Source organism: Oncorhynchus mykiss, chromosome 3, assembly GCF_013265735.2.
Source record: "Oncorhynchus mykiss isolate Arlee chromosome 3, USDA_OmykA_1.1, whole genome shotgun sequence".
NCBI classification, from domain to species: Eukaryota; Metazoa; Chordata; class Actinopteri; order Salmoniformes; family Salmonidae; genus Oncorhynchus; species Oncorhynchus mykiss.
In genome coordinates, this window is record NC_048567.1 from 48376208 (window position 1) to 48398689 (window position 22482).

Below are 22482 nucleotides of genomic sequence, written 5' to 3' on the forward strand. Positions count from 1 at the left end.
TCTAGTGATTAAATCAGGTCGGTGCCGAGATTTACAAGACAAAAAAAATTAAATAAAAAGGATTTCCCTTTGTAGGTACCTAACAAAAGCTAAAGGGACTGCATTACTGGGATTACTTTAACAGCCAAATGTCCCCTTAGTGGGTGGCCTGTACAGTACAGACAGACAAGCTAATGATAATGAGACACTGTAGTAATCTTGTACATTGCAGCAACTCTTAGGTCACTCACATTAGAAAGCTGAGGACAGTAATAATCAAAAAGCCCAGTGTACTTACTGTACTGTACACACCATTACAATGCTTGAAATGCATTTCCAGTGGTAGAAATGACAACAGGAAAAAGAGATGGAGTGTGAAGGAGCCTCTAAAAATCAGGCTGTGGAAATAGCATCTAGGCAGGATTCCAGTTGTGTCCCTCTGTGGAAGTCACTTCCTGAGAATTTGCCAAATCAAATCTCTAAAAAAAGATTGTGTTTCATGAGTAACAGGGCAGGGTTTGTCAGGGGGCGATGAAGCTTTAAGTGCATTACTCCGCCTGTGACGGTCATAAAAAATGACAAATTATGATAAACAAAATAAATATCATCTCCTACGCTCCTGACAGCATGTGCTGCCATAGAAATAGCCTAGACAACCAACGGCTCGTTTTCTACAACACCTTGCTCATTTCAGCGAGGAGCGACAAAGTTTCATCGCGTTAAGAGTCCAGGTTACCGCAGAAACTGACTTAACCGCACAAATGCCGGGACTTCATTTTTTTTTTAAGGTTATGGAGGTTATTTTACTTTCATGACCGTCTTCATCCATAACTGTCGGTTACACGGTAATTGTGCCAGCCCTATCCTCAACACAAACACACTGGAATGAAACGCTCTTACACACTAGGTTTAACATTTTTGTGCCAAGAGGATATTTTAATACATTGAAGCCCTTTATAAAATGTCTAAATGAACTGTGCTGACAGAACATTGTGTTCATTTAAAAAGTTAATTGTTTTATTAGAACGCTACACATGCATTATAAATGACTGTAGTGTTACGCATACTGCATGCAGGACTCGGTCTCTGTATACCTAACAAGAGAAATAATTTGGCCTGTATGTCCTTATACTTTGGGGTGATCTGCAGAGCTCCATATAGAGACTGCATATCTCTTTAATGAATAACAATGTCTACCATCCTTTAGAGAGCGTTGGGCAAATATTTGATGAGAAAATATAAAAAAAAAAAAAAAAAGACATTCAACACTTCGCAACAAAATCCTCTGGTTCGGTCCTCATTTGGTGAGCTACTCTCTTAATTGGAGATACAAGGTCACAGACCGCAAAAGTTCACAACTCGCTAACAGCAAAAATAAAGTGCTTAGTTCAATCTAACAAATCCCTCAACAGTCTGAACCCACACTAGCCTAAGACTGCTCTTATATGGGTTTGATCCTCGCATGTTGGACGTTTCAACTAGGGTTGAAGTGACTAGCTACAGTATCCATGATAAATCACTTGTTCCAGGGAGTAAAATTAACGGCGAGGCCAGATAAAATGCTGCTGTGAACGGCTACTTTGTGTCAACGAGCACAAAGAGGTGCATTCATCAGGTAGCCATGCTGCTCCATGTGCAGACCTACACTTGGTTTTATTTCGACAGACCACAACGCCAACTCCCAAACTCACTCCTCTAAAGTGTCATACTACTAATATACAGGTAGTTACTGCGGTTTCTTTACAAAACCTTCCCTAGAAAGATTGATAAAGTCCGCTATTTTCTACACGGACTTTATGACAACTTAAGTCCTTCCTATTCTCGTCGTTATATCCAAAAGATAACACCTAAATGTTACAAAAAAAGAGGTTTGAATATATAAGGGCTGCTTAATGCATCAGTTGAAGTGAAAAATAGTGCCGAGTGCAATCACAGTGATTCTGGAACTGTGCAACTAAATACCAAAGTGCATTTCGGTCCAAAGTAAATGTGAAGTGTGCCCATGATTGACTTCAGATAATTACAGTCGTTCTGGAACCGAGGAAACTTAAAACAATGACATACCCTGTGCAGGGGCTGACAGGGAAAAGGGCCGAGGGAAATAAGATAGGAGTTGGGCAACAGTGACAACGATAATGGTGATGAAAGAGCTAAGCAGTGCTACGAGCTATGAAGCAGTACTATAATGCAACCCAAATTCTACTCCCGTCCTTCCCCGTCGACAGCCGCGTTGGAGGACATTCAAAATGTACAGAACTCCGGGAAGAAAGGAACATGATGTGCCGAGTCTCAATGGTCTTCTATTGAGAAAGGAAAGACATTTACGCTGGCCTAAATATAGCGTTGTTAAGCAAAGCATAGACCGTTGTATAAGTCCTCTTTATCTCAAGGACAAGATTGCAGACACCGGTTTACCAATTAGCGTGTACTGGTTTTTACCTTGAACTCCACTCCCACAGCTCGATTCAGTGTGTATCCACTGTACATCCACAGTGCCCTTCACTACGGCAAAGCCCTGGATGAGCTCAGTTAACCAGGCTACTCCTCCACAAGCTTCAACTACCTGTCTGTCTGGACACAGCAGGTCAAGCTGCTACTCAAGGGCCTCTTTGCCCTACTGCTCGTTTTGAGGCATTTAGGTTCAACATTGTGCAGCCGTCTATTCTGTTTCTGCCACGTAATGCCAAACCTCTCATTTCATGGGTCTGGTTAATGCTTAATTTATTTCAACAATAAATCTTCAGGTACTCAGGACACCAAACCAAGAATATGTTGAAAGACCATAAATAATGCTAGGACAGACCTTTTACCCATTTAACAGTGGTGCTTCTCAAGAGTGGTTCAACAGGCAACAGGCTCACATAGAACCTTGAAATGGCTCACTCTAGTGTCATTTCTGTCACACAGGTTTATAGACAATTATAGACACATATCTCAAGCTGTCAGATGTTTTGCATTCCAAATCACTTGTTGGTTCATCCATCGTTAAGAGTGATATCGTCACAATTTGGTAGTCGGAGTTCATTGTGCCTTTCGAAAAAAATACGTGGACACAATTGTGTTTTTAACGTCAACCAGTGCTCGGACTGCAACATTTCAGCATGACTTGACTTTGCCGCTACTATAAAACCCGCTAGATCGACAGAAGCTTCTGGTGCAAAATGTAGGCCAGCTAGTAACACACAAAAACCCACAAACAGAGGAGGCTACTGTAGCTAACCTCGGGAGACGAATGGGCCCTCTAATGACAGCCATCTACTGTACTTCAGCAATAAAGTGGGAATATGTACCGAAGACAAATACATGAATTGAATGTAAAGAAAACGTGACGACTGATAAGGAAAGTGATGAAAAGACTGAAGCACATTCCAAAAGGATCAAGTCCAAACTACCAGATATGTGGATCTGAAGGTACCTTTTCTTTCTCCTAGTCAAACTGGTTCAGAAATGCCGACGACTTGCCCACACATGGTTTTTTCACTCCTATGCTTAGTTGAATCGAAGTGTTCGTATTTAACACGGGACACAATTAGGATAGTTCAAGAAAGCAGAAGTCATGCACATGGCGGCAAGAGAGAGGAAGGTTACAGGCTCATTTCCTACCCGCTTCTGAAGACAAAGTGGAGTAATGGCAGGCAAGGTGACTCTCCTCGTATTGAAATTCATGTTTCGTTCTTCAGTACAACAACAACTAAGGTGAAATGTATCCATATATCTTAATTGTAAATACTGGTATTCTATTAATTATTTTTTAGAAAAACCAAACAATAATCACAATGTTAATATCTAAATATTCAGAAGCCTCTCGACTGAAAGTGATTCTACTGTGTGCTATAGAATGCACTTTGCACAGTATATCTCTACAGTGAGATCGTGCACACTGAATGTGTGAGACAGAGACAGAAGTAATCTCTGAACAATAAACTCCTCCTTTGTCCTTGGAAAACTAAAACGTTGTCCCGTCCCCCCCCCCCCCTCTCTCTCTCGCTCAAAGAAAGCCACTTTATCAAGCCACAAACAGCTCTTGATAAAAATAGTTCCAAGGAGGACTATAGTTACAATGCAGAAGGTCAGCGAAAGCGAAAATGACTTTATATATCAGGTTCAAAAATGGTACACAAAAGTTAATAGGTGTACTGTATCATCTATAGTAATGTAGTTGCTCATGTCTAGCAGCTCAGGGACTGTATTTCCATTGGTACAAATGCAACATGAGGTTTATTTTTGTTGTTGAAAATGAAAACTTTGAGGCTAATCAATGGCCAGTTCTTTAGTAGCATTGGCACCTCTTTCTTCTTTACCAGAAGAATATATGTTGGTATATTCAATGATATCATTGTACTACAAATGGTGTAGAAATGTTGTCAACTTTAGAATAACGTACATTTGCAAATACGTCCACAATATTACCCATCAAATCGCATTTGAAAGGCATTTCCATATTTAATTTCGTATCGTAAAAAAAATTGTAAGTTAAGTGCAAATATAGGGAATAGATAATAGCGCATGGCTGATATAATATCTATACAAACACTACAGCAAGGAAAATCTGTGCATGAAACAAATCTCAGCAGGCAAGTAGAGAGGATTGGGGGAGAGGTGGTTGGTAAGCTGTGAATTGGGGGGGGTTCAAAATAGATCTGCACCAAGTTGTTCCCACAGCCACAATTGCCACAATTCATTATCCACATCTGTTTTACTGTAAGGATGAACAAAGAAGTCTTTATGAAGTAGGAGCAGGCTGCTACAGTACGCATTAGAGTTAATGATGTAATAATTAAAGTCACTCTCAATGGTCTGATAAAGAGGAGTTACACAGTGTCAGTAACGCTGACAAAGTTCTATAAATGTTTCCACCTAATTTTACACGACGTACTCCCAAATGTGATCAGCTGTATTTAAGAATGTAACTGTAATCCAAATGACACATTTTTAAAAGAAAAAGTAATCCGGATTGATTACAGTTACTCGGATTACTTAATCCCCGCTACATGTAATCTGTTACTAACCAACCCTGGTTACACATTAAATAAATATGTCTTCAATGAAATCGTCGAAGGGGAAAAGGGGATTTGGCCCTGACAAAACATCCATTTGAATTCCTACATTGCTAAACAATTATACAAGCTCCTTTAACTATTCTGCCAAATGCTAACTGCTGATGAACTTGTTTTTATAAGTTTGAGGTAAAAGGGGAATTTGATAATGATGTTATGGTTTTGTTGGAAAAATTCAAGCGTTTAATTAAGTGTTATTAAAAGGACAGCAGAAACATGTCCTTGAACACAGGACACTAGAAACATCCAAGAGTGCTAGATAGATCTCTTTTCATAAAACCCAGTAATGCATTTAGCTAGGACCTATAATGGGTCACAGACGAAAAGTGCCCAGAAATGCATTGTTAGATACGGACCACACATGCACAGGCCAGTTCGGCTCTGCTACATATTTCTTTCAGCAGGGGCAAAGCTCAGCGTTCAAGCCCAAACTCTCCTATCAATCTTAAAATGTCAAGCAGAGAAGGCAACGTCAGTGAGAAGATAATACACTGACTATATTATGAGAAACAAAAGAGACTAGAAAAAAAAAATGCTTGGATTATTTTAAAGGGCTGATCAATTATTTAATCAACCACATCCTATAGGCAAACGGATATAATTGGACCTTTTAGTCATTTAGCAGACGCTCTTACAGTAGTTAGTGCACTTGTCCCCCCGTAGGAATCGAACCCACAACCCTGTCATGCCACACAGGGCCCCATTGGTATATAAATTCAACAAATAAAATAAAACTTGCGTTTCATTTTCAATACATTATCCGGCTACATGTACTAATTGAAAGAGCATGAAATGTACGACACAGTAAACAGGTCAGAATCAGACCGTGCACCGTAGTTTAGAGGGAGGATTCCTTGCACACTCCCTTCTTCCTTCCTCCCAGACCAGACAGCGGTGGGGGGGTGGGGAGGTTGGCAGGCAGGCAGCACAGCAGTGAATTTCATACATTTCCCCTCATGAGAACGGACGAGAAGTCCTTCCCAAGCTCACAGGCTCTCTGTTTATCTGGAACCGCAGCACATCGTCTAGAGAGCACAGACAAGCAGACGCTGCTAGTTATCCTAGAGTGCAAAAATGAATCTGAATTAATGGAGCCAGATAGATAGCGGCACTCATAACAAAGCCGGCTCTCAGACACTCTGTTCTTGACCAGGGCTTGATTCAAACAAGAACCCTCCGCAGGCCCTCCCAGAGCTGAGCAGCAGGCCTGAGTCTCGCCAGTCTACAGCGATCACACACAGACAAATAAAACTCTAGTTAGTAATAAAACTACAACTAACACACACACACACACACACACACAGCCTGCAAAGAAAACTAACTCTAGAAAATGCAGGTCAATAAATACGCAGGAATACCTTTGTAGCGAGGTATTGCAACAGAAACACTGCTATCCTACTTCTTTCTTTTCAACTGTACATTCAGTAAACTGTACATTCAAATTGATATTTTCATCCATATTACAGCATAATTTATGTGCTCTTAATATTATTTTATAACACAAAAACAATGGTCATTCTTATATGGTCCTATCCTGTTTGACTCGACTGTGCCGGACCTGAAATCATAAGAGCATAAATCGTCCACCTAGACATGTGTACACAAGGTATAGGTTCCTTGTGATATGACACAGTGATAGCCCCAGACTGGTAGCAGACATTCTCATTGAGTCAGAAGGCAGAACTGAACACCAACACTGTCTGGAAGCAGGGGGGGGGGGGGGTATGTCTGCCTGTCTGTCTGTCTGGTGAGGGGCCAAGCAGAGTGTCTTTCCACTCTACCAGTTCTGTACACCTAAAAGTCTCTCACCAGAATACATGTGGACATATGCCCTTGTTGTATGACATCTATGTCGCCTCTGAGAAGTACTGACATCAATATTATGCACTTTCTACTATGGATGTCTATAAAATGATATGGATGTTATTCAAATCTTTATGCAATTATAATAATGAACTGAATTGCGATGTAACCACCAATACCTTACAAATAAAGGTGTTACAAATGACAAAATACGACAGGTACGCAAGTAGCTGTGTCATGGAACAACTTGCTTTACGTAAAGAGCTTTATTTAACCAATAGGACGCTCTTCATAACCACGTTCCCTACCACACAAACATAGGGTGTACCTTGCACACCTTGCCAAGCATGGTATGGATTGAAGGGCTTTGTGCTAGCCTTTTGAGGGCCCTTGGTGCTGCAAAGACATGGCAATAACAGGGGACATGGCTCCTACCAATGGGATCTGACTTGAGGTCACGCTCCAAAGTGCATAAGTATTCTATTTCACAAGGTAGTCACAGAAGTGGCTGTGATATGGCTGAGGGAGCAGGAGTACTATAGGACCGATACTGATCAAACTTACTCCCCTTATCACCACATCTGCCCTCTTAATCGCTGGCTGCCGTTAGCCCATGTAACCCTCTCTGTCTTTATAAGTGACAACATTTTGCACATTCCATGCACAGAGTTAAAACCCAAATCATGTGAAAACAATCATTTAACAAATGCGATTCAACATTAAACATTATATTCCGTGTCAGCCACTACGCGGTATGTAATGTACCCAAAGATTGTAATGATCAGTGGTGAAAGTGTCTACACCACAATAACAACTGGATGTAAAAATGCAATTATTTTTAAACAACTATCACATCCCCAAAGACATTCGGTATTTGAATAATAGTCTATACAACATTAATGAATTCGCTTGAAGAGCATTTGAAATAGTTTAACGCTTAAAACTGGTTCCGCCCGTACAACATATGATCGAGAACTACAAAATGGACACGGGCAAATGATAAACACAATATAAACGGATAACAAATTAACTCAACCATGTGTTAGAGATGCACAACAGAGCATGGGGCTTTTCTTGGAGAGTGCTGGTTGAAGTTGACGTGAGAGTCGACTTGCCCATAGCAGTCACGACTTGCCGCTTTGGATATGCAAATGCGCCATGACACTGCAAAAGCACGGCTGACAGTGGCTCAGGCAAACTGCTTTCTCATGACTGGAAAAGCTTTTAAAACCCATGTTAAACAATGGCATGTCAAGCAAAGGGCCTCAGTACAACTCTGAATGGGCATTCAGTCCAATCACAGTAAATCACACTAAAACCTGGTCAAATCACGTACAAGCAGTGGCTACTCCGATTGTCACGGCAACTAGCACCATTGCACACACCATACTAGTCCAATCCCTATATCTTTAATAATTTAACACACTACTGTGGGACAATGTGTTTAAAAAAATATATATATTGATATACACCGCATTCGGAAAGTATTCAGACCCCTTGACTTTTTCCACATTTTGTTACGTTACAGCCTGATTTTCCTCAATCTACACACAATACCCCATAACGACATAGCAAAAACAGGTTCACAAATGTTAGCAAATGTATAAAAAAAATGATATTCAAATAAGTATTCAGACCCTTTACTCAGTACTTTGTTGAAGCACGTTTGGCAGCGATTACAGCCTTGAGACTACTTGGGTATGACACTACAAGCTTGGCACAGCTCTATTTGGGGAGTTTCTCCCATTCTTCTCTGCATATTCTCTCAAGCTCGGTCAGGTTGGACGGGGAGTGTCGCTGCACAGCTATTTTCAGGTCTCTCCAGAGATGTTCGATCGGGTCCAAGTCCTGGCTCTGGCTGGGCCAGTCAAGGACATAGAGACTTGTCCCAAAGCCACTCCTGCGTTGTCTTGGCTGTGTGCTTAGGGTCGTTGTCCTGTTGGAAGGTGAACCTTCGCCCCAGTCTGAGGTCCTGAGCACTCTGGAGAAGGTTTTCATAAAGGAGCTCTCTGCACTTTGCTCCGTTCATCTTTCCCTAGATCTTGATTAATCTCCTAGTCCCTGCCGCTGAAAAACATCCCCACAGCATGATGCTGCCACCACCATGCTTCACGATAGGGATGGTGCCTGGTTTCCTCCAGACGTGACACTTGGCATTCAGGCCAAAGTGTTCAATCTTGGTTTCATCAGTTTAGAGAATCTTGTTTCTCATGGTTTGAGAGTCCTTTAGGTGCCTTTTGGCAAACTCCAAGCGGACTGTCATGTGCCTTTTACTGAGGAGTGGCTTCCGTCTGGCCACTCTTCCATAAAAGGCCCGATTGGTGGAGTGCTACAGAGATGGTTGTCCTTCTGGAAGGTTCTCCCATCTCCACAGAGGAACTCTGGAGCTCTGTCAGAGTGACCATCGAGTTCTTGGTCACCTCCCTGACAAAGGCCCTTCTCCCCTGATTGCTCAAGGATGAGCAATAAAAACAGGATGCACTGGAGGTCAATTTCAAGTCTCATAGCAAAGGGTCTAAAAACGTATGTAAATTTGGTATTTGTTTTTGTTGTACCCGTTTTTCGCTTTGTCATTATGGGTTATTGTGTCTAGATGGATTTTTAAAAAATTGGTTTGCCCTCATCAATTGTATCCAAAGGCAAACCAACTTTGCCACGGTCCACACCGGCCAGCTGAAGATAATTAGCGAAAGAAGTTGTCTAACTTGCTAGCTAGTCTAGGCTACTTCCAGACAAGACCAGAGCCCTATACTATAGTGCTGGTAGAAAGGTATTCATACTCCTTGTCTTGTTACACATTGTTGTTACAGCCTGAATTCAAAATAGAACGGTTTTTTTTTCCTCATCCATTTACATACAATACCCCATAATGACAAAGTGAAAACATGTTTTTAGAAATTGTAGCAAATGTACTGAAGATTATATACAGAAGTATGTAATTGACATAAGTATTCACACCCCTAAATTAACATGTTAGAATTACCCTTGGCAGCAATTACAGCTGTGAGTCTTTCTTGGTAAATCTCTTAAGAACTTTGTACAATATTTGCACAATTATTATTTTTTATTCTTCAAGCTCTGACAAGACTGTTTAAGTCTTGCTATAGATTTTCAAGCCAATTTCAGTCAAAACTGTAACTTGGCCACTCAGGAACATTCAAGGTTGTTTTGGTATGCAACTCCTGTGTATATTTAGCCTTGTGTTTTAGGTTATTGTCCTGCTGAATGTTGAATTAATCTCCCAGTGTCTGGTGGAAAGCAGACTGAACCAGGTTTTCCTGTGCATAGCTCCATTCCGTATCTTTTTTATCCTGAAAAACTCCCCAGTCATTAACGATTACAAGCACACCCGTAACATGATGCAGCCACAGATATGCTTGCAAATATGGAGAGTGGACTCAGTAATGTGTTGTATTGCCACATTTTCTGCAGTATTACTTTAGTGCCTTGTTGCAAACAGGATTCATGTTTTGGAATAGTTTTATTGTCTACAGACCTTTTCACCCTGTCATTTAGGTTAGTATTGCGGACTAAATACAATGTTGTGGATCCATCCTCAGTTTTCTCCTATCACAGCCATTAAACTCAAACAGTTGTAGTCACAATTGGCCTCATGTTGAAATCCCTGAGTGGTTTCCATCCTCTCCAGCAACTGAGTTAGGAAGGAAGCCTTTAACTTTGTAGTGACTGGGTGTATTAATACGCCATCCAAAGTGTAATTAATAACTTCCATCATGCTCAAAGAAATATTCAATGTCAGATTTTTTATTTGTTTTACCATATCTACCAATAGGTGCCCTTCTTTGCAAGGCATTGGAAAACCTCCTTTGTCTTTGTGGGTGAATCTGTTTGAAATGCACTGCTCGACTAAAAGGACCTTACAGATAATTGTATGTGTGTTGTAGAGAGATGAGGTAGTCATTCAAAAATAATGTTAAACACTATTATTGCACACAGAGTGAATCCATGCAACTTATTATGTGATTTGTTAAGCAAATGTTTACTCCTGAACTTATTTAGGCTAGCCATAACAAAAGGGATTGAATGCTTATTGCCTCAAACTATTATTAATTTCAATAAAATTCAAAAAAATAAAATGATTCCACTTTCACATTATGGAATATTGTGTGTAGGCCAGTGAGAAAACAAATCTCATTTTAAATTCAGGCTGTAACAACAAAATGTGGAAAAAGTCAAAGGGGGTGTGAATACTTTCTGATGGTCAACTCAGGATAACCAGTACTACGATAGCGGCTCAGCTTTTAGCTGGGAAAATCTAGATTGCAAAGAACCCTTTAGTACTAATCTGTCCCGGGCAGGCTAACTCAGGGGTGAGGACCAATGAAATCAGGTACCTTCCATCTCTCGCAAAGATTGAGTCATCATCCCTTTCATTTGAGTTAGAAGACTGATTACATCTTTTATTAACCTTTTACTGCAGTGGGCTAAATCAGGGTGACAGAGTGTTTCTTTGAAGTCAAACAAATCTACTTTGAAACAAAAAGTATACACGTCACACACATGGTTATTGTTTGTGTGTTAAATTATGTTAAAATACCTATCACATTACACATTTAGTAATGACAGAATGCATTTGAAACTTCACGCACAGTAAAACTTGTGTATGACTAAATACAACTATTTTTTCGATAGGAGTGAGAGAAAAAACGACACGTCAACAAGCCTATTTTACGCCATAGCCTGCTGAATTTGCAAGATAACTTTTCTTTCATTTTGATTTCAGCACAAATGAAAATGTGGCATCGACTCGCTCATGGGTCATTCCACCTCAAAGCACAAGAAACACCCACCATCTCAGATTGTTCTGAATTAGTTTATGTTAGAAAACCATAGGATTAGCGTTGAAATATAATTTGATCTCTGAGAAATGAATCTAGTTGATTGTACCCTAATTGGCCATTTGAATTTATAGGATTAATATAATATTCAATAAATCTAAACACTGTCTCCCATGCTTGTTCAATGAACCATAAACAATTGATGAACATACACCTGTGGAACGGTCATTAAGACACTAACAGGTTAAGGAGACGGTAGGCAATTAAGGTCACAGTTATGAAAACTTAGGACACTAAAGAGGCCTTTCTACTGACTGAAAAACACACAAAGGAACACAAAAGAAAGATGCCCAGGTTCCCTGCTCATCTGCGTGAACGTGCATTAGGCATGCTGCAAGGAGGCATGAGGACTGCAGATGTGGCCAGGGCATTAAATTGCAATGTCCATACTGTGAGACGCCTAAAACAGCGCTACAGGGAGACGGGACGGACAGCTGATCGTCCTCGCAGTGGAAGACCACGTGTAACAACACCTGCACAGGATCGGTACAGGATGGCAACAACACCTGCCCAAGTTACACCAGGAACGCACAATTCTTCCATCAGTGCTCAGACTGTCCGCAATAGGCTGAGAGAGGCTGGAATAAGGATTTGAAGGCCTATTGTAAACCAGGTCCCCATCAGACATCACCGTCAACAACGTCACCTATGGGCACAAACCCACCATCGCTGGACCAGACAGGACTGGCAAAAAGGGTTCTTCACTGCGAGTTGCGGTTTTGTCTCACCAGGGGTGATAGTAGGATTCACATTTATTGTCGAAGGAATGAACGTTACACCGAGACCTGTACACTAGGGCAGAATAGATTGGGAGGTGGAGGGTCCGTCATGGTCTGGGGCGGTGTGTCACGGCATCATCGAACTGAGCTTGTGGTCATTGCAGGCAATCTCATCGCTGTGCATTACAGGGAAGACATCCTCCTCCCTCATGTGCTACCCTTCCTGCAGGCTCATCCTGACATGACGCTCCAGCATGACAATGCCACCAGCCATACTGCTGGTTCTGTGCGTGATTTCCTGCAAGACAGGAATGTCAGTGTTCTGCCATGGCCAACGAAGAGCCCGGATATCAATCCCATTGAGCACATCTGGGACCTGTTGGATCGGAGGGTGAGGGCTAGGGCCATTCCCACCAGAAATGTCCGGGAACTTGCAGGTGGTGGAAGAGTGGGGTAACATCTCACAGCAAGAACTGGTGCAGTCCATGAGGAGGAGATTCAGTACTTAATGCGGCTGATGGCCACACCAGATCCTGACTGTTACTTTTGAACCCCCCTTTGTTCAGGGACACATTATTCCATGTCTGTGGAACTTGTTCAGTTTATGTCTCAGTTGTTGAATCTTATGTTCATACAAATATTTACACACGTTAAGTTTCCTGAAAATAAACGCACGGACGTTTCTTTTTTGTTGTTGCCGAGTTTAGTACCTAACATCCGATTTGGACCAAATTTGTTTCTAACAATGAGTTAGAGATGAAGAATGCAAATACATTTTCAAAATCCACCCACGGACCCCCCACGTCAATCACACCCCAATAACTAATATAAGTTATGTTTTGGCAGAGTGAATGTACAAATGCTTCCCCCATTCAAACACACACCAAAGCACGCCTCCAAGACCCAAATCTCATTCTCAGTCACATTACCTCATGAGGAGAATTGAAACCGAGGCTAAATCATGAAGTTCAGCCCCACTTTAAAATGTTGAGAGTAAATAATTTGCCTAGAGACTGACTACCCTCAAAGACAGCCTGGGGGATTCAATAGACAGACTTGTCACACCCATTTATGGGGCTAGGGCAGTGATTTCACTGGTTTCTCAAGTGCTGCTGAGGATGGGTCGTGACCCTGCGACTGGGGGATTGTGACACATAAACAGCTGGTCAGTCTGACATATTCCCTTTGTCTCGACAATGGAACAGCTCAAAAGGCTGAGTGAAAGCCTGTCAGCCTAATCAGGTGAGAATGCAGCTCTCATCATTGTGTTACATAAGGAGCACATTGAGACAGGCTAACAAGGAGCCACACTGTTCCAGCCCGAGGTCACCAAGGTGTCATTCTGCATACTTCTTCAATGCTGAGAAATCCAAGTATTTCACTCTTGACAATCAAAAGAGAAAGCCAAATCCATGCTAAACCTTTGGACTTTAAAAAAACAACAACAATAGAGTGAGGTGATCATTAGAGAAATGCAACCACTAATTTCTCAATGTGAATCCTGGGTCAAGTGGAAAGGGGATCGGATATAAAGGGCTCATTTGAGACTGCTGTATCAAGTGAAGACTGACACTTTAGTTTCTTTGGGAAGACAATCGAGCTCTACAATCATCTTATCAGACTGTATACAGAAGAACAAACAACAAGCTGATTACCTCCCTTTAGCAAATCACAAAGTATTCTAAATCGCATGGGCGCCGGAGACAACTGGAGAATGACAAATACACTCGGAAAGCAACTCATTATTAAAAGCTGAGGAGCGAGGTCTAATGCTGCTGATTTTCTTTGGTTAGCACTGAGCTCTGTAATTTCAGGCTTTACCATGACTCAGAGGTCTGAGTTGGGCTAACCCCCCTTGCCTCATCCCCTCCCCCCTCCCTCCCTCAGCCAGAGATACCCAGTGAGTGTAATTAACACCTGCAGGGAACCAATCGCCTCCAGGGAATGGGTGGTGTGGTCATCGAACGAGCCACAGCCAGCCTGACTTGACAGTCTTGGGGATAATGTATAGCAGGCTTTCCGTTTTGACGTTCAGTCATTTCTTAAAGCGTAACCATAATTGTTAGCTTGGAACATAATGAATGTGCTCCCAGTTTAGTAAATGGCACCGAGCATGGGTTCTGTAAAAGCTCATATATCATACAGTACAGATTCAACATTGGCAGAAATCGAAGTTTTGCAGTATAAAAAAAAAACATTGCTCCTGGCCTACAATGAGAAAATGCTAATGTTTTCACACAAATTCAAATTAGATTCGTTTTGCTTTTACTTCACTAATTACATCATTAAAAATGAATTTCTGTGGGCCAGGAACAGCAAGAGCAGCTGTGTGACCATGCTGTATGGTTTTCCATAGTGCAGGCTGAATCGAATCCCCTATCAAAAAAAAGTATAACTTTATTTTAAACTTACTTTAAGTTAAAGTAATGTACAATTGCTAGTGTACACCATGCATCTGCTGTAAGGTGAATTAATAAACCTAACCCCCCAAAATCTAAACGTTAATTCTCTCTTCTAGGTGGGAGACAGCCGCGTGTACAAACAACCTATACCGATAAACTCTTACCATGTAATTGCATTGCAGTTTCTATCTACGTAACTACAATGTTACATAGGTATAGGGACAAGTTAAGGTACTGAAGAGTTATTCATTTAAGCACAGGAATTGCATGTGATGAGATCAAGCAAGAACCAAAACAGAGCCAGATATCTAGTAAGGAGTGAACTCTGACCCAGTGCCAGGTCTCCTCTCCCCCACATTCACCACTCTCTCCAACAATGGCTTCGTCCCAAATGTCACCCTATTCCGGATGTACTGCATTCATTTTGACATTAGCCATTAGACCAGGTGTGCTGTTCATTGTAACACTAGTGCTGATACAGAATCTCGGTAAAGACCGGCTCTCACAATCACACGTAGTGTGGATTCCCTGTAGAGTGTGCTGACAAGGCATTCTCAACAACCTCATTTTCATACTTGCACAACTGGTTCTGCGTCCTCACGCCCTGCAGTATCAGATGCTTAGCGCAAGCCAAACATGACCTTAGAATCACATGTAAATGCCGGAGGTTTTCAACTGGAAAACATAACAGGGGGAAAATTGGTGTTTTCTGTACTATAATATACAGAGAACGCAGACTGGAATAAAATATCTGCTCACTTGAGTTGCGCCGCTTTTGGTCCAGGGTAATAAACAATCAGAGACGAGGGATGAGACGGTTGAGGGAATAAGTTCTGGGAAAGGGTTTGGAAATGGGTCAGTCAGCAGAGTCTCCTCTCCCTCTTCACTCTTCCTGGAGAAAGGGAAAGAAGGAGTATATAAAACAGAGGCAGCCATGTTAATGCCATTGGGACCATAGATCAGATTGCTGGAGGACTGTCGGTCTGGAGCCTACAGAGAGAGTCATAGGGATCTCCTTAGCTTCCGAGACATCAGATTTTACAGTCCATACCCAAACTAAAGCTTGCGCATGGCCAGCTTGTGTTCTATACCTCCTCTCTATTGTTGGGGCCTTTGATGAGGACAATGTGTCTTCTGTACATTCGAGGGGATCAGTATGATTGAACAGGTGATCCTCTCACAGACATGGCTGACGGCCAGTCACTGTGTCTGCGTCTGTGTTGCCCCCCCCCGCCCCACTCTCAGCCAGTCAGACGACACACCCAGCAGAGGGACAAACCGATATTTGATAAAACAATAGATAACAATGGACCCTCCACCTCAGAGGCTGCTTAGAAATAGCACTTTGGAGCCTAGTTCTCTCCAAGTTAGCATTAATCCCAATAAATGCGACATTAATCAAGATAGAGTTTGGTGATACTCCCTCTATACATTCTGTATAGGCTACAATCTGTATACCCATGTCGCCCTATTCATGCAGTGAATCCACAACTGAAATACAGTGTATAATCCTTCTGTTTATTTATGGGTTTCTGATCGTGTCATGTACGAGGGTGCGGCCTTGATGGCCGTTCTGTTGTTTACTTCTCAAAGCGTGTCCATTTAATCCGTTCACATCAAAATCGAGCAGGGGAAGAAAAAAAAAAACACCCTGTCCGTGTGGGAATGACCAGGCTGACAAAAGCATGAGAAGATAGGAAACAGAGTTTATAAGTGAAGGCCTTGAATGGTAAAAAAAAAAAAAGGTGGCTCACGTTGACATTTCCTTACTGCTCTGTAAACACACAGCAGTTACTAAGTTACTAATTACAAGCAGAAAAGTAACAGGTGCTTGATTCGAGTCCAGTTCTTTCAGTGTACTATCCAAATTGGCTAAAACTATCCTCTCGTTGACAGTTGTGTGCTCACCACAAGTGTTTACAGGTACAAAGTCTACAGCTATTTTTCAACTGGGACTTCTGTGCCCTACCGCTGCAAACACAAAGGGTGTACTATTCCTCTGTAGGAGAGCACATTGTATGAGCTCACTAATCACATATGTTAAAGATTAACTTCAAGGAGTGAGTTACAGTATAAAGTAAGATAGTATTTCCTCCAAGAGCCTCAGCATATCTAACACATATGAGGTTTGTGTTTTAGACAGTTAATTGAAAACAGACTAAAAATAAGTTTGAAAAAAAAAATACAGTAAATCACACTCATTCACAGCAGCCATTCCAAAGGAGAAATAAACCATACCTATTTCCTTTGCAGACAGCAGTCTTGGAGGGCTGGGCATTTGGTGGTTGTAAAGGACCATGCAAAGGGATGAGGGACGGGCTGGAAGAGCCACTCACATTACCCTTCCCACTCCCAAAAATCTCTGCTTTCTCTCCGAGGCAGCCAGAGGTGTGTATGTCTTCCAGTGTGTTATTCATATCACTCATGGGGGCCGGCTATTTCCAAGGCATCATCTGGAGCAGAGAAAAGAGACGAGCTGTTGGATTGGCGTGTAGAGTGTGCAGGGCAGTAGCAGAGCAAAGTGAGAGCGGGAGCGAGAGCTGGCTGGGCTCCTCTGTCTGATCACAGCACACAGCAGACACAAGCTTCTCCGCAAGGCTCATCTGCTGCCCATGAGGCTGGCCCAGTGGGGCAAAATGAACCCTCCTACCAAAACATGATCCACCACAATAAAGTTATTTTTAACTCAATGACTCCCAAATGAGCCCTCTTCGCTTTGACACAGTGACATATTAAAATCCACAAATGTGTCTCTCTCCCCGTCTGGCTTTTCCCCCTGGTTTTAGTAGTTCATTTACACTCTTTTTTTCCACGTCTTGCATTTTGTTTTGAATGAAATTATTATTTTTTACTACCTGGAAAGCAGACCTGCACACAAAGCACACTTACACAAAGGGCTGTTCGTTGTTGGTATGCAACGTATCTCTGTAATGAGTCCTGGAGGTTTGCCAGACTGTAAGACCAAGTGTCCCTTTGTCACAGACTTCACACCGAGGTCCCGACTCCACTTTAAACTGAGCCCTGTGCTGGACTGGATGCATGTGGAGAGTATCCCAGACAGAGTGACTCAGCTGTGGTGTGGTGGGCTGTGGCGTGGTAGTCTATGTCATTCTGTGATAGCCAGCCAGGCATTATGTGTGTGTGTGTGTGTGTGGTGGGGGGGGGGGGGGGGTTGACACGATAACATCTATCTGAAAAGGTCATGTGTAGCAGAGACTGGGCTGGGGTTGAGAGGCTACTGTAGATAATGACTGCCTGCATGTGATTAAGGTAACATCTGGTCGCAGTACCAGTTTACTTAGATTGCAGAAATCTAGATGACAGAATTTCAGTCAATACAAAACGTAGCAAATGTTTTTAACTGGGTATTTCCATGTAAAAAGCCCCATTAGCACCAAAGTCAAGTTTTGGGGAAATTAAAGCATGTGTACATTTTTTTCTACCATTTTACATCCTAAAAATGTGGAATAAGAAAAGGCTTTGATTGCTGGTCAAACAAAAAATGTATTAAAAAAAAGGTATAATACAATGCATTCAGAAAGTATTCAGACCCCTTGACTTTGTCCAAATGTTCTTACATTACAGCCTTATTGATTAAATTGTATCCTCCCCCTCAATCTACACACAATAGCCAATAATGACAAAGCAAAAACTGCTTTGTATGTGCAAATTTATAAGAAATAAAAAGTACATTGTTGAAGAACCTTTGGCAGCGATTACAGCCTTCTTGGTTATGATGCTATAAGATTGGCACACCTGTATTTGGAGAGTTTCTCCCATTCTTCTCTATAGATCCTCTCAAGCTCTAAGGTTGGATGGGGAGCATCGCTGCACAGCTATTTTCAGGTCTCTCCAGAGATGTTTGATCGGGTTCAAGTCTGGGCTCTGGCTGGACCACTCAAGGACATTCAAAGACTTGTCCCGAAGACACTCCTGCATTGTCTTGGCCTTTCTGCTTAGGGTCGTTGTCCTGTTGGAAGGTGAACCTTCGCCCCAATCTGAGGTCCTGAGCAGGTTTTCATGAAGGACCTCTCTGTACTTTGCTCCGTTCAGCTTTCCCTCGATCCTGACTAGTCTCCCAGTCCCTGCTGCTGAAAAACAGCAGTGCCATTTGGGAAGCGGGAGCTGTGAGCCTCCAGTAATGCACTCCCAGTGTAAAGGAGCCCGAGCTAACAGCACTGTCACAATAACACAGCTCCACCTGGCTTAGGCTACCTTTTCACTTAGACACACCATCATATGAAAAGGCCCGTCTCTCTGGAGAGCACCACTGACAAAGCATGACACCAACAAAACAGGAAACCATCAAATAAAAAAGGACAGAAGTGACATGCAAGTTTTTGTAAAGGTGAAAGTGAATAGTCCCATGCTTATTCAGATGCATTAAGCAGCACAATAGTGATTTAGTGTAGTGCATATGTGTGCCTGCGAGAGAGAGCGAGAGATGACACCTACAGATAGAAAAATAAAAAACAACAGCTTAAGAGAGAGACTACTCAAATAATCGAACTGGGGGTCCTCCAGTGGCAAAGTCCGAGACAAGGACACTTAGGCCGAGCAGCATGGGCTGTCCAAAAATAACCCTGGACTGATACACATTCTTTCGCTATCAGTCAATGCAAATGCTTTCTAATTACATTAGTAGAAGATGAGCCAAAGCTATTTTAGTAGTCTGTGACAATCTCCCAGTCTTGCCACCATGGCAGTCCCAAAATAAGACAATAGCTGGTGAAAGCAGAGGTAAATTATCTCTGTGTGCATTATGGCTGAGGAGCAATGGTCGAGTAAGAGATGTCGAGCACTTATGACTTCATGTAAAGCGAACGGGCCAGTCATACAGTAGCGTCGGCACCCGTTTCGTTCCTTAACCGTGACCTAGGTCGTTCCTCATTGCACATACATGCACTGAAACAAAGTCATATTAGTGCTCTTTCTCTGAGGTCATATTGCATTCTCACGCCTTCAGCAGCCCCACTGAAAGTGATCCCCTCTCAGTTCTCGATCCGACACGAAGACCGTCCACAGCACTAGACTGACGTTGTCGGAAAACAGTCTGCCTGGTCAAGCCTACATCCAGGGTAACAATTACAGTTACGTGTCATCGGCATGTCTTTGGCGTTAAGGAGTTTAGAGTAGCTAGATCAACATGGCCATGTACTGTCGTCACAAACCTGCTGTGTGCGCTTCTCGTTCCCAGTTCACTGTTCTTACTGAATATCCTAGTCCCACTCACCTCACGGTCACGAGGGGAGTACAGGTGAGCTGGGCAGGTACAGTAACGTAGTGTTTACGGTGTCACAGCTGGTTTTGTAAGGAAAAGGCAAATTTATGACAGAAGCTCGCAAAGACAAAACAAAGCTCAGGTGTCTTTCGTCAAGGTTGCCTGCTTATCGTTGTAGCTGAAAAACCAGGTGCAGGTGTGGGCTCGTACAGTGTGACTGACATCAATATATGATCTAGCCCCCTAGCCTATGTTCTAGCTAGAATAGGAAGTAATTGAGCAAACACTATCCTCATCATCATCAATTATTTTTTGTCTTCGGAGCAGCATACTGCCCCACATCTATTTCCAGCCACACATGCAAGGGGCACTTGCACTTATGGAAAGTGCAGAAACAGTTATTCTTAGATGGTCACGTAGAAACATAATTGCACATTACAAAACACAGCACACATCACACACCAACTCACTCATTTGACCTTTACAGCACAACTTACAACATCAGCTGCTCTAATGGGGGACATCACAGAATGGAAATAGCAAACTGGCTTTCTTTTCTAATCCTTCATCCTCTGTTGACGCAGAAAAGAGGACAGCTATAATACCGCAATCTATCACCCCTTGGAGTCCCAGTTTGAACAAAATGCTCTGATTCACAAAAACCAAGACAATTTAGTTGATTGGAGAGAAATGTTGTATGAGCCATTACGTGCATGACTGAGCTGCCAAAACACCTCATGCTGCTGGATTAACAATAGACAAAACCCTGTGACAAAACAGTTTTATGTAACTTGGTTGTTTTGCCCCAACTCAAGAAGTGCCGAAGCTAAAAGCAGAAGAATCCAATGCTAGGTGCAACAGGCAGATTACAGTTAGATCTACATTTAAATGTGAAATATAATATTATGTGATATAATGTTACCTACCTCCAAATCAGTCATGTCTAGGTAGGCTGCATTAAAGTAAAGTAACTAAGGGGGTGGAAGGGTAGGATGGGGGACACAAAGAGAGAGAGAGCAGAGAAGGGGCAGAGAGACCATTAGAATCTCTACACATTGTCTGCAATTTACAGATCACGTTCCACCACTCACTGTAGCACTTTGAGACAGTCACAAATCCAAATGTATTATTATTTTTATTACCAAGACTGATGGATTTTCCACCGCTTGCGTCTACCTCCGTTGAATTCTGTCCCGAGTCATGTCAGATGAAGAATGAAAAAAAATACATCTGACACCAGACATTCAGTACCAATGGTGTCATGAGTATTTTCATTCCTCCTGGGTATAATCTGTGATCTGTTAGATCTCACTAATGACTTGGCAAGTCGACCATTACGACTGAACAAGTCAGTTATATATTACAGTTTCACAGGAGGTTCTGAAAATACATCCCAACTAGTAGATGAAAGGCCTGAAAGTATTTTCTTAGTATATGATTATTATTACCTTGAAAAGTGAAACTTGAAAAGTGAAGCATACACAATAATAACTGATAATGATGAATTCCTAAGTCTATCAGCTAATAGGCCTAATGTGAATAAGCAACTTAATTGCTTTACAAATCACTTCTAAAAGCAGGGAAAAGGCTGCTAGCTTCAGTGATCCCAGATTTACTGACCTGCAATGGATAACAGATTTGCCAAACGAGGCAACAACAAAAAAATCTAACCAATTTAGACTATTCTTTCTTTAAATACAGTAGTAATCTTACTTTTCTAATCCATGTAGAATTTACTTGAATAGCAACAAAAAAAGTACAAACACTGTGCTTTAAAGGAATAATACCTAAACAGTATATTTAGTGATACATTCGCTGTTAAATTAGCATTCTTTTATTTTTACAAAATCCATCAGTTGGGCAAACTAGCATCTGTAAAGTTCTCAGTTAATACCAGGTTCACATGCCCTTGTATTAAACCGCATGAACTCGGGCGTACAAAAGATCGAGATATCCCATTATGTAACATTAACAGGCACCCGGTTCGAGCAAACACACTTCGCAACTCTAGGAGAAAAATACTTGAAACGTGTAGACAAAAGGAGCTATATCTGTACAGCATAGCCTGCTCCCAGAGTGTGTACTAAAAGCTCTAGGAATGAAGAGGTTTTAGCCTCGGAGTGTAGTGCAGGAGGAGGGAGATAAGTGGATATTTTAGAGGTCTCCTTATCAACTACTAAAAATACACCCTTTCTTGCTGAATATTACACGAGGCAATAACCAGCAATGAGTTTCTAACCTACCCTGGGTTTGGAAGCAGAAGTGATTTTTTCTCTCCAAATGATTTCATTCCTACTGGCTATGCACCAAGTGTATCATGCTTCTTTCAAACATTCAAAATTGTCTATATTGTAAAAATGTATGAAAACAAAAATGGTAGAGTTTGGGTTTAGGCATTAGGGTTAGCAACGTGGTTATGGTTTAAAAAAACATTTTTATGAC

The 22482-nt window shown here is 41.8% G+C and overlaps 1 protein-coding gene across 15 annotated transcripts in view; it reads right to left on the reverse strand.

The window, feature by feature from the left end:
* LOC110520072 (growth factor receptor-bound protein 14) overlaps nucleotides 1-22482 on the reverse strand; it is a 46084-nt gene that overhangs the window by 22799 nt on the left and 803 nt on the right. For 4 of the 15 annotated variants that reach the window (XM_021597092.2, XM_021597088.2, XM_021597085.2 and 1 more), the window contains 2 exons: nucleotides 17058-17272; nucleotides 15579-15711 (listed from right to left, as the gene is read on the reverse strand). The exons of 3 other annotated variants lie outside the window; for them this stretch is intronic. In XM_021597092.2, coding sequence (XP_021452767.1) covers nucleotides 15579-15711; nucleotides 17058-17245 — 321 coding nt within the window. In that variant the 5' untranslated portion in view covers nucleotides 17246-17272. Of the gene's footprint in view, nucleotides 1-2418; nucleotides 2607-3582; nucleotides 3867-15578; nucleotides 15712-17057; nucleotides 17608-17708; nucleotides 17906-20966; nucleotides 21012-22482 lie in introns of those variants that run through there. 8 more of the 15 variants (XM_021597090.2, XM_021597086.2, XM_021597089.2 and 5 more) reach the window with 7 other exon arrangements.